This window comes from Microtus oregoni, unplaced genomic scaffold (genome assembly GCF_018167655.1).
Source record: "Microtus oregoni isolate MIOR12 unplaced genomic scaffold, Mior012 000029F_ref0000214, whole genome shotgun sequence".
NCBI classification, from domain to species: domain Eukaryota; kingdom Metazoa; phylum Chordata; class Mammalia; order Rodentia; family Cricetidae; genus Microtus; species Microtus oregoni.
The window spans coordinates 12807554-12820700 of NW_024543088.1; the positions used below are offsets into that span (position 1 = coordinate 12807554).

At 36.3% G+C, this 13147-nt stretch overlaps 1 protein-coding gene across 5 annotated transcripts in view; it reads left to right on the plus strand.

Moving 5' to 3' along the window:
- The window catches only part of Pds5b (PDS5 cohesin associated factor B), a 153132-nt gene that overhangs the window by 86741 nt on the left and 53244 nt on the right, over positions 1 to 13147 (plus strand). For all 5 annotated transcript variants that reach the window (XM_041677965.1, XM_041677966.1, XM_041677969.1 and 2 more), the window contains exons 16-18: positions 2512 to 2651; positions 5419 to 5534; positions 10460 to 10565. In XM_041677965.1, the coding sequence (XP_041533899.1) occupies positions 2512 to 2651; positions 5419 to 5534; positions 10460 to 10565 (362 nt within the window). The remainder of the gene's footprint in view (positions 1 to 2511; positions 2652 to 5418; positions 5535 to 10459; positions 10566 to 13147) is intronic.

Here is a 13147-nt window from a genome sequence, read left to right on the forward strand (position 1 = left end):
TTTTTTAAAGTTTAAAAGTTAATTGAAGGTTTTATGTAATTATGTTAGATTGTGGTAATCTAAGAAATTATTAGTGTTTTTGTTTGTTATATAGTTTGTTATTTAGTTCTCCTTTTTCTCTTCGATTTTCATTTGTTTTGTGTGCTATCCAGATTTTAAAATTTTCTTTAGTGCCTTACGTGAGAAAGCTTGAGAAATAATATATACATTTATTTTTGAGACTTATTACACGAAATTAATTGTTAACATTGAGTCTGTGCCTTGTTTCCTCCTCTGTTGTCAGTCTCTGGCATTAGTTGCTTTTCCCCTCACCTCAGTGGTCATTGTGTATTGACAAGATAATCGGGAACACCTGGTAGAGTGGTTGTACTATACTTGGCAATAATGAAGAGGTCGTGGGCGGAGCTAAATACTGCAGCTGCATTAGAACTAACACCAAGACACTAAAGAAAACAGTGACTTTGTCTTGTTGCTCACTTCAGTCCTCCATTTTGAAGAAAGCATTCAGAACTAGGTCTCATTGAGTAGAGCAGCCTCAGCCAGCCCCTTTTTTGTAGCTCAGCAGCTTCCAGGCTTGTCCTCTGCAGTTGGTTGTGGGTGCTGACCTCTGGAGAACCTCATTCTCTGTTGTCTTTCTAATTTTTTAGTATCTGTCAAAAAACGAAAGTCTTTTCTAGATTCTGTTTTCAGGAATGCTAGTATCCAGAAGATGTTAATACAGTGAGAGGGGGAAAAAAAATAAAGGATTCTTATGCATTTTGCTGGGCAAAGGTGGCACACACGTTTAATTCCTCTACTCGAGAGGCAGAGGCAGACGGATCTCTGTGAGTTCAAGGCCAGCCTGGTCTACAAGAGCTAGTTCCAGGACAGGCTCCAAAAGCTACAGAGAAACCCTGTCTCGAAAAAAATAAAATGCTGAATTTTTTTTTTGGGGGGGGGGGTTTGCTGTTTTCTCTGTCACAATCCTTTATTTTATTTTTCTAAAGAATAAGTCTGGGCTGGAGAGATGGCTCAGAGGGTAAGAGCATTGCCTGCTCTTCCAAAGATCCTGAATTCAATTCCCAGCAACCACATGGTGGCTCACAACCATCTGTAATGGGGTCTGGTGTCCTCTTCTGGCCTGCAGGTATACACACAGACAGAATATTGTATACATAATAAATAAATAAATATTTAAAAAAAGAATAAGTCTTAATATGATGCCTAACTATGATAAAGGGGCTCTTAAATCACCATTTCTAAAATTAACAACACTATTAAATCTTCAGTACTTTCAAATTCTAGTGAATTGCTAATTTGGAACATAGTAAAGTTCTACACTAGAACTTTTTTTTTTTTGATTTTTCGAGACAGGGTTTCTCCGTAGCTTTTGGTTCCTGTCCTGGAACTAGCTCTTGTAGACCAGGCTGGTCTCGAACTCACAGAGATCCGCCTGCCTCTGCCTCCCGAGTGCTGGGATTAAAGGCATGTGCCACCACCACCCGGCTACACTAGAACTTTTAAGAAACCTTGTCCCCAGGTGCTGTCTGAATTTTACTGTTATGCAGATAATTGTCTTTTATAAGTCATCATGTTTATTTATTTTTGAGACAGGATCTTACCATATAGCCTTGACTGGCCTGAAGTCACACTGTAGACCAGACTGGCCTTGAACTCAGAAATTTACCTGACTCTGCCTCTCAAGTGTTGGGATTAACAGTTTGTGCCACCAAGCCAGATTTCTTTTTATTCTATTTTTTTCTTGTATATAGAGGCATGAAAAGGTTATATATCAAATGTTTATTATGACTAGTACAGTTTGGTATTCTTACCACAGGCAGTGATTAGTCATTTTTTCCAAGACTTAAGGATTTTCAGAATTGTATGTTAATTTGAAGGATAAGTTTACTGTTGTCACATTTAATATATTTATAGTTTCTTATACTAGTTAGCCTAATCTAGTTTTTTCTAAGCAATTTTTTTCTAATGCTGGTTAAGGTCAGCATTTCCTTAGCTGTAGGAGCTATGAGGCACATGGTAGAAGAGTGCTGTGGTGGTTTCTATAGTGACCCTTTCTTGCCAGTAGGACATAACCTAGCAGTCACACCGGGATAGTTTGCCCAGTGTCCGTCGGTATCACATGCTACATGTCTGTATGGATAAACGGTGCACAAGGAGATACAGAATGTAATTAACTGTCCCCTCTTAATGGACTCCTGCAGGACAGTGTAAGCAGTGTCTTAAGGAACAGATGATGGTTCTACTTAGGTTGACACTTAGTGTCTTCAAATACTATAACGGGCTCCTTAGAAAGAGCTTGTGCTCCCCCTGCAAGCAGATCTTCACTTGGATACTTTTTCATATTTTCTCCAAAGCAGATTTCTCTCCCAAATTTTCAGTATAGATGATGCTTCACAATTTAAACTAAGGGCAGTTTGTAGATAAGGACTATTAATTAGAATTACAAAATAGAAAGTACTTTTCTTTCAAAAATTAGTTTGAGACATTATGAAACTTTATTTTTATTTTAAGGAAATTTGCCAGATCCTGGTAAGGCGCAGGATTTCATGAAGAAATTCACACAAGTGTTGGAGGATGATGAGAAAATACGGAAACAGCTGGAAAACCTTGTTAGCCCCACATGCTCCTGCAAGCAGGCTGAAGGCTGTGTGGTAAGGGGGAGCATGGGGAGCACCTGTGTGGAGACACACAGGATTCTCTCAGTATATCTGCTTTATCTTTATAAAAGGAATTTATGTTTATTTCAATTTAGAAAATGTTAAATAAAAATTCAGATAAATTATAGTCCTTCTGCAGGGACAGTTGCCATTAGCATTTTCATATATGTCCTTTCAAAATGAAATCTTGTCATATATGAATTTTATATGTTTTATTTTTTGTTAAGTTTGGGTGTCCGTTCCCCCCCCACAGGGTTTCTCTGTGTATTAGCCCTGACTGTCCTGGACTTTGTTTTGTAACTCAGGCTGGCCTCGAACTCACAGAGGTCCACCTGCTTCTGCCTCCTGAGTACTGGGATTAAAGGTGTGTGTCACCACATCCCATTCATTAATTTTTTATTGTGTATTTCATAGTTCATAGCATGCTATTCATATGCATTGTAGCTTACTGAATACTAACATTCTGGAGCTTTTCCACTTCTTTCTTTTGCAGTGAGGTCTTGATGCCCCGATTAGAACAGAGCTTTAGTTTCATACCTGTCAGGGACCAGCCTCGACAAAAACGTCTCTCGCCAGGGTAGGGGCATTGGGATTTAGAATATAAGGAAAGAATATGAAGATGGGAAAATAATAGAATGGAAAAACGGAATAGTACTGGGAGGGAGTTCCAGTGAATATTGAAATCGCTCACATTTAATTTTCAATTACTTAACATATCCTGACCCAATAAGATACTATTAAGATAAAAAACTGCATTAACATGATACAAGGAAATGAACAGACCAGTTGAAGGTTGCAGACTACATTCATAGTTAAACATTCTGTTGCTAGAACAAAACAAGTCATGATCACACCCTTTACCAAAACATTCTGTAGGCAAACCACTCCCTGGGTGAAATCCAGTGTTATCTCCAAAAGACAACTGGAATTTAGTTGAATCCTTAGACTTTTGTTTGAGGTAGAAACATAGCTACTTCTCTATTCCTGAAATGCAAGGTCTGGCTATTAGCTACAACTATTGATAATAACCTTGAGAGAGCAGAACTCTCTGTCCTGAATCTAGGTGGGACTTTTGTTTTAGGTAGAAACACAATAACCTTGAAGCAACAGAAGTTACCTCTAATTCTCTGACCTTTGGTCAAGGTGGAAATAGGCTCACATTTTTGGGCCTCCATACATACTTATCCCTCTGGCTCCTCCATGTAATACCTTCATAGCTGATTATTTTTACACATCGTGATTCCTACAGATTTTTAGAAGTCTAATCACATGGGTTTAAAGGTACATTTTTAATGCCTTTAACATGTCTTTCTCAATCATAATGTTGTCCACTCATTGTTAGAAACAAAGCACAAGTAAAAGTAAACATAAAGTTATTTTGATAGGAATTGTATTTTTTTTTTGCCTAGTTTCTGATCATCTTTCTCCTTCAAGTTTTTTTAAATCATTTGTATTTCTTTTCTGAGTTGAATGTTTATAATCTACCTATTTTTATAGAATATTTTTTTTATCTTGCAACTGGTTAGTTTGTGATATGTCATTTTAGGTTGCAATTTATTTTCCGTCAGCTGTATTTTGCCCTTTTGTTTCATTTGTGATGTCCCTTTTATATTATGATTTCTATTTTTGTCTAGCCATGGATAATTTTATATGGCTCTTGGGTTTTGTTTTTGGTGTCTTGATCATAAAATTTTATTTGATTGCAAGTTACAATAGTTCATGTTAATTATCAGCTTGACCTGGTCTCTGGGCGTATATGTGAGGTATTATCTTGATTATTTGAGGTAGGAAGATGTACCCCTTTTTGGGTGGTGCCTGCCAAGGGAAGGCACCCTGTGAAAGATGGGGGAAGAGCTGAGCACTAGTATGCATGCATTCATTGTTCTCTGTTCCTGATTATGGATGTGATCTGACCAGCTCCTTCCAGCTCAATTTTGTCCTTTGATGTGATTGGCTATAGCTTGGGAACTGTTAGCCAAAATAAATTCTCTCCCTCTTAAGTTGTTTTTGTTAGGATAAAATACCCTAACAAAAGGTTAGGAAAAGACACTAAGACATGTTACAAATATTTATTCAAATATTTATTAGTGTTTTGCACTCATATATTGATGCATGTTGAAAAAGATGATTTTTGGCTCTTTCCTGGGTAGGCTGAATGAGAATCTTCAGAATGACGTCTAGCAATTTAATTAAATTCTCTTTGTTAATTTTGCTTGCTGGTTTGTCTCTCCACCTTCGATTTTACTCTTATATTTTTATTCTTTTGAACTTCATTTGTTCATTTTTCGAGACAGGATTTGGAGCCTGTCCTGGAACTTGCTCTATAGAACAGGCAGGCCTTGAGCTCACAGAGATTCTCTAAAACGCTGGGATTAAAGGCATGCCCGTGCACCCCCACTGCCTGGCTTTTTGTAATTTATGACATGAGATAGGAATCAAACCTTGTTTTTACTCAAAATATCTGTTCAGTTTTTTTCATTGTTATATTGGATAATGTACATCTTATTTGCTTGTTAATAATAATGTACATCTTTGCTTAGAATGTTAATAATAATGTACATCATTGCTTAGAATGTTAATAATTATAATAATGTACATCTTATTTACTTAGAATGTATTCAATGCTTTGTTTTTGTTACTTAGTTTCTCTAAATTTGTGTTTTCCAGCACCAGTAATACAGAATGTTGTAGGTTCTTAACATTTTGAAGTTATTTTATGTTTGAATATATTTTTGTAATTATTTACAAATCTGCATTTCAGCGTGAAATAACTAAGAAGTTGGGCAACCCTAAACAGCCTACAAATCCTTTCTTGGAAATGATCAAGTTTCTCTTGGAGAGAATAGCACCTGTACACATAGATACTGAGTCTATCAGGTATTTGTCCTTAAAAATGTTAAGGTTTCTTAGTGTTTTCCCAGTCGTGCATTTAGTAGGTCAATGGCAGTCAGCAAACCAGCTGCTTATCTGTGTTTGTACAGTCATATACACTGCATTTGTGGGTACGGCTTGTGTTCATTCATGTTCCGATGGGCTGCTTTTCTTGCTTCGCATTTTGCTTTTACTTTATTAGTTTACTTCAGAGAGCTCAAAAGGCTATCTTGGGAAGTAGTATTTTACCGAAGAAGGGAGCATAGGTAAAATTTTACTTTTACAAATAGGGAAGAAAGAGTATTATAGGCATTGAGACTGTCATAAGACAGACTAACTAGATAGGGAAATGGGTGTTTGGAAAGTTAGATTATAGGCTAGAGAGGCCTGAGTGCTGTGTGCCTGGGATCAGGTAGGAACTATTGACACTGAGCTTTGAGACTCTTGGTTTACTTTGTTAGTCTTTGGAAATGACAGACTTAGCTGGTGAGTGGAGGAGAGGACTTTCTTAAGGCTCTGTTCTGGTAGTCTGTGCATAGATGCTAGTATGATGGGCAAGAAAGAACATACTTGAGGAACGCTTCCTGGCCACACATAAGAGGTAAGTAGGCAGGATGCAAGGTTCAAGTCCAAATAATGATTCCTGAAACCTTGAAGAGAATTCAAAGGGCTTTTTGTCTTATCTGAAGTAGATGAAAAACAACATTTGAACATGATGAGAAATTTCTTTCTTTTTTTCTTTCCTTCCTCCTGTTTCTGTCTTATCTTTATTTAGATAGGTTCTTGTGTAACTCAAGTTGTCCTTGAATTCACCTTGTACTTGAGGGTGACCATGAACTCCTTATCCTTCTATTTCTACCTTTCAAGTGCTGGGATCACCAGAGTAAGCCACCATACATGGCTACATTTTTAATTAAAAAAAATCAAATCATATTTATAAAATGAAATCATGGGAGTTGACTGATATGCTGAAATTAAATAGAAAATGAAAAATATTGTGGACAGACATGCAAAGCTTTTTCCATAGAGAAATCAGAGCAATGTAAGAAGACCAAGTTGTTACAGGATTCTAAAACTTAAAAAATGGTGAATTTTTTAACAAGTATGGTTTTGTCAGAGGCTGTTCTTTCTTTCCTGGCCGCTCAGACCCAAAATAATCACACAGAAACTATATTATTTGTAATACTCTTTGGCCAATAACTTAAGTGTATTTCTAATTAGCTCTTATATCCTAAACTTACCCATCTTCATTAATCCGTATATCACCACAAGGTCGTAGCATACCAGGAACTTTTCTGTGGGCTCCAGTGAAGATAATCTGTCTCCTGTGGGGGCTACATTGCTTCTCACTGACTCCACCTTCTTTCTCCCAGCATTCAGTTTAGTTTTCCTTGCCTAGCTCTGTTCTGCCCTGCTATAGGCCCAAAGCAGTTTCTTTATTAGTCAATGGTAATCATAGCATACAGAGAGGAATCCTACATCATCTTTCCTTTTCTGTCTAAATGAAAAGGAAGGTTTTAATCTTAACATACTAAAATTACATATAACAAAACAGTTATCAAGCAAGAATTATAGTTACAATATTTATATCTAATTTATCTTTTATCATAACTAAGGAAAACTATAACTATTCTTCAAGTCCATCAAAGACCCCAGAAGGATGTAATATTACCTAAGTTAATGGGAAATGCATTGTAAGCAACTTCCAAAACTCTAGAATTGACAGAGACATCTTGCTCCTTAGACAGTCACCCAAAGTTCTTTTGTATCTTTGGGGCATCCATCTTCAGCCTACAGGTCCATAGTGTCCAGCAGACTTTTCCATGAAGCAGGGTATTTCATAGGCAGTTCCGCCTATGTTGGCAGTTTGCCAGTCACTTTCTTCTGTGTCCTGCAGAATGTCTGGCAGATTCTTTCATGAAGCAGGAACCCCGAAGGACTGTCTCATCTTTAGGCAAATTTAGCAGTCATTTTTCTGTGGGTCCTGCATGTCCAGTTCATACAGCATACCATAAAGCAGTCCAGGCAAGAACAGTTTCTTGCCCAAATGGCTAGCAAACCCCATGAAGTAGATTGGTGCTGCCAGGAGCAGATGAGTCTCATTGTCACGAAAAGTCCTAAGTTCTTAAAACATTTAAAATGCCATATTCTGAAGGTCTCTGAAATATTTGAAGAATACCTATCTAACTGAAATATATCTTTGTATATTTGGAAAATCTTACATGACTGCAAGGTTGACAATTATAGATGACTCTCTATTAACCTATATTTTTAGTTATGCATTACATTTTTAAATCAGCTGCACAAACATAATACTTTAATAAAGAGCAGAAATATATGTGTACACACACATATATGTGTACACAACAACAACAAAATTGTAACAATAAACCAAGATCCATACCAGTGCAAAGTAGTCATCTCTATATCTGTAAGATATATACTATGAGCTGACAAACTGAGGACCAAGAGCAGGCCCTTGTTTCAGCCAGCAGGCAGGAACTTAAGAGTAATCCAGAAGGTTTGTTAGAGCATAAATAGAAAAAGAAGCAACAGTTTCTGCTTATAGTATATATGGAAGAATTGTAAATAGTGGAGCTAAACAGTGGAATGGAAGCCGCCTTACAGTATGGGACGATGAATACGATGTTAAATTCGACTCAGGAAATGACTGCAGAGCCTCCAAAGAGAGACTGTGTTAGTCCCTTAGGCAGTCAGACTCTGGTCAGTGCCTTTTCAGTCTCTGCAGTCTATAGATGGGTGAATGTTAGGTTGTACCTTGAAGTGTTTTTTATTACAACTATTGAACATTTCCAAATGAGAAAGAAATTTTCCCCCTAAACATTTCTTGGTTAATTTCTTTAGGAAATTTTCCTGTGGGTACCTAAGAGAAACATTTTTGTTTTGTTTATTGATTACAGGGATGATAAGGCTAAGATCCCAACGTTATCATCTAAATTTAAAATTAATTACACACTTGTATTTGGTTTTTTCTTTTGTTTTTTTTTTTTCTTTTTTACTTTGCTATATTAAGTAGTTTTCTATGTTTTTGTCTGTAGTTGATATACAGTTTAGTGTAATATATGGGCATTAGGTTTTTATTGTACATGATAGCTGTTTGTATTAGCTTAATCATTATTGAAAAAAAAGGATTCACATTTGATTTGACGTGTTTCCTCGTTGTTGGACAAATTCTTGTATGTTTTGCGTGGACCTGTGTTATTTTTCACGAGGTTTTTTGGGCAGATTGGTCTCACAGAGGAAGCTTTTTGCTCCTCTTCCCTACTTGTTTGGCAGCAGACATATATTGGTCTTCCAGATGGGCAGGAGTATACATGGATTCAGATTGTTCTTTTCCCAAGGACATGGGGATTCAGTTTGTGACTTGTATTCCTAGTTATTTGTGTGTTTTTTGGCTTCTTAATGTTAGTACATTTTCCCTCTGTGCTTTTTAGTTGACTTTTGCTGTCAGAGAAAATCAATGTTGTTCTAAGAGCGTTGTTCTTACTACCTTGCTGAATTCCCTTGTTAATTTCTTAGGCTAACATACCAAGTGTATTTCATTATATATGATGTTATACTTGTCATTTGTTCCTCACTAAATACTTAAGTAGCTTTAAAAATAGTTTACCAGTTTGTCATTTTTCTGGCCAACATGTCCCCTAGACTGTGTGTGTGATTAGCTTTTGTTCTGCTCCTGCTTTCTATCTTCTTCTGAGCTCCTGTTCTTAGTAGCCCCAAAGAAGGAACTACATTTTCTGTCATGACTTCCTTTGCAGTCCTTGTTGGATGATACTGTTAATGTGTGTGTTCACTTTTTTGTGGTCTTCCTACATTCCTACATTCATTGTTACAGAAGAAAGTAGAAGTTAAATTTTTTAATGTTCCTATTGTACAGAAGAATCTTGGTACTGTTGGCAATAAGATTTAGGTTGGAGATTTTCATTAGGGTAATTGGAGATATGAGAATAGGTAAAACTCATTTTATGGAAACGGAAACTTAGAAAAATAATAAATGGAAACACGTGACAGAAATAAATGCTTTTAATGTATGCATGTTTGTATATGTGTATGTGCAGTGGTACATATACAATGACCCACATTTGGAGGTCAGGACAATTGTAGGTGTTTCCTACTGTGTAGGTCTTGTGAATCAAGCTCAGGTCATCAGGCTAGGGCCCATACACCCTGAGCCATCTTGTTAGCCAGAAATAGACTTTGTAGATAAGAAAATTTTAAACTCTTGTTAAAGAGACAGATATTCTTCATTCCTTGTTTGATACTAAATTTGAGCATAAAATATTTTTTGAAGATCAGCTTGAACAAAATATTTCAAGAAGCCTTGCACAACAAAATTTTATTTGGTATGTTTTATGTCCATACTATTACTTTATGGTTGTAAAAAGAACAACTACCCAATGATGTGAATGATTCCTTTAAATCACTGTCAGTGAATTACTAAATTTATTTAAAGGAAGATCAGCCTGTCTCTAAAGCTGGAAAACATTCCTAGTTTTTGTCTGGTGTTCTCTTTTACAAGGTTTGTTACATCATTTACAATTTTAGCAGCAGGTCTGTGGTTTCTGACTCTTGGATCGTTGTCTGACACAAATCCTTTGATAAGTATTTTATACAAAAAAAATCATTCATATGTTTGACGCTAGGTTTCCTCTGGAAAAGACACTAATAAAGGTACAGGTGACATTCAAAAAGGGCCAGTAAAGTAACTTTGTTTTTATTTGAATGGGTAAAGGGAAAGAACTGATTCTGAAAAGATATTTTCTATAATTTGTTTAACAATAATGTTTGGTTAACAGTCATAAAAATATTATGCAATGTGTAGTTATTTAATATTTAGGGACTTTCCTCAGATACTGCTAGTGTATTACAGTTGAAAGAAATAATCCTTTCATTTTCTTGTCATATTTTAGTGCTCTTATCAAGCAAGTGAATAAGTCAATAGATGGAACAGCAGACGATGAAGATGAGGGTGTCCCAACTGATCAAGCTATTAGAGCAGGCCTTGAGCTGTTGAAGGTAAATACTTCCTAAACTTGTTTGTGATTAGACATCTGGGAGTTTTTGCTGTTGCATTTGTTTATTTTGTACGTGTGTGCGCGTGCAGACTCGTGTTTTGAAAACGGCCTCACTGTATGATCCAGAACTTGCAATGTAGACACAGGGATCTGCCTGTTCTGCAAGTTCAAACTTGCTTTCCAAATTCTGCTTGTTCTTAAGGTTTGCTTCTCAAAGTTTTATAACCTAACAAGAAGGATTCTTGGTTTTTTAAAAAATAATAATTTAGAAATTTCTCCCTGTTTCCTGCTTTCATTGGTCATAAACTTCTTATTAGTCTAGGAGACTGAGGACCTATTAATGAGGAGGGGCTGCTCTGATACAGAGTTAGCCTTTTAATGATTATGCGCATGTCCCTTCATTGTTGACAGCTAAGTTCTTAAAGCCTTTTGTTCATAAACACTAGTTTTAAAATTTCCTTTTAATTAGCAATGTTTAGTTAACATACAGTTTTATTTAGTTTAAAATCATGCTGATTGTTCTGTTTTTGTTTTCCTCATTAAAGCAGTTTTCAGTGATTCCCTCCCCCACTTTCTTGTTTTCTGGTTTCTTTGGAGACAGGGTTTCTCTGTGTAATCCTGGTGGTTCTGGAAGTCACTTCATACATAGACCAGGCTAGCCTTGAATTCACAGAGATCTGCCTGCTTTTCCCTCCTCAGAGCTGTAATTAAAGGTGTGCGCCAACAGGCCTGGCAGTAACAAAATTTTTAAGTGTTGGTTTTCAGCTGTTACTGATAGGAGCTGAGTGGTTGGGGTATTAATTGCCTCTGAGCGCTTCCTCCCATGTAATAGACATTTTGTTAATGTGTGACACCTAGCTAAAACAATAAATGTGAAATGGTGACTACTCTACTTCAGTGTATCATAACATTGCTGTTTTCTTATTGTTGGCTTTTTAGATTTTATTCTTATAAACAGTACTAAAGTAAATATTTTTGTCCAATGTCTTTTTTTTTTTAACCTAAAGTCATTACTGGGTTCAGGAGAATAAGACCTTTAAAATTGAAATACACACATAGAATTAAAACTTTTTTAAAAAAGATTTATTTATTATGTATACAGTGTTCTGCCTGCATGTATGATTGCATGCCAGAAGAGGGTTGCTGGGAATGGAACTCAAGATCTCTGGAAGAGCAGTCAGTGCTCTTAACTGCTGAACCATCTCTCCAGCCCCAATTAAAACTTTTAAAGACACAATTTTTTTGTATAAATTTTTATGTCCACAGATAAATTGTATATAAAACATTTTTCATATCATTTTGCAGAGAATTTGTTTCTATATGCCATCTATTGTGTGTGAAGGTACCAGTTCTTTTAATGTTCACAAGCATATCATGCTGTGTTTTAGAAAATGTGCTAATCTGTTTAGTACAGGCAGTATTGTATGTAATTCCTGCAATGTTACTACCTTCTGTACATTAACAATTTGTTTCCCATTCATTTCTCATCCTTTTTCATATCTACTGATACCCTAGTCTTTTCTTTTAAAATTTGATTTTAATGAACCTTTTTAAATTTTTCTTTGCTTTTTTATGGGAAATACTTGATAAATAAAAACTATTATAATTAGGTTTTAAACTGTGGCATCACAATTTATACTTGTGAAAAGTAAGTAGAATGTTATTTGGTTAGTTTTGCTCACTTTGACAAAGTATCTAAGAAGGTAAATTGAGGGAAGGACCACCCTGGTTAGTGATTTCTCAGCCCTTCATCCAGAGTCACTTGATTCCATTTGTCTCTTGTCCTGTGGTGAGGCAAGACTGTCATGGCAGGGGTTACCTTGTTTGTAGCAGATGTTGAAGAGATGTTTACTTTGTAGCAGTTGAGAAACTCAGAAAAAAAGGTATGGGGACAGGATATATAAACTTCCAAGTCACTCCTTAGTTGTGAATTCATCACTGAATTAATCCATTGTGGAAGTTAGAATCCTCATGAACCAATTAGGTTTCACATGCTCATCATCTTGTAACTAAACTCTTAATACAGGAGCCTTTGGGAGACACTTTCATATTTAAACTATATTCTACCCTGGCTTCTAAAGCTCATGTTCATCTCATATTGCAGAATGTGTTTTCCATTTCCATGAAGCTTCAAGGTTTTTGCAGTTTCCTTGTTTTTAAACACTTCAACTTCAGAATGTTTGAGAGTCAAGGCACGTTTTTGCTGAGAGTACCTGTTAAAACTCAAAGTCAGCCGGGCGATGGTGGCGCACACCTTTAATCCCAGCACTTGGGAGGCAGAGGCAGGCGGATCTCTGTGAGTTCGAGACCAGCCTGGTCTACAGATTGAGTTCCAGGACAGGCTCCAAAGCCACAGAGAAACCCTGTCTCGAAAAACCAAAAAAAAAAAAACAACAACAACAACAAAAAAACCCTTAAAAACAAATTTCATGTTCTCAATGTGCACAAGGTATAAATGTCTGTCTGTTTCAAAAGGGAGGAATGGGTACATTGAAAGGAGAGATTGGACTGAAACAAGATCAGATCCTAGCAAGGCAAACTCTGAATCTTGGAGTTCTATGTTCAGCATCTGTGGCACACGGT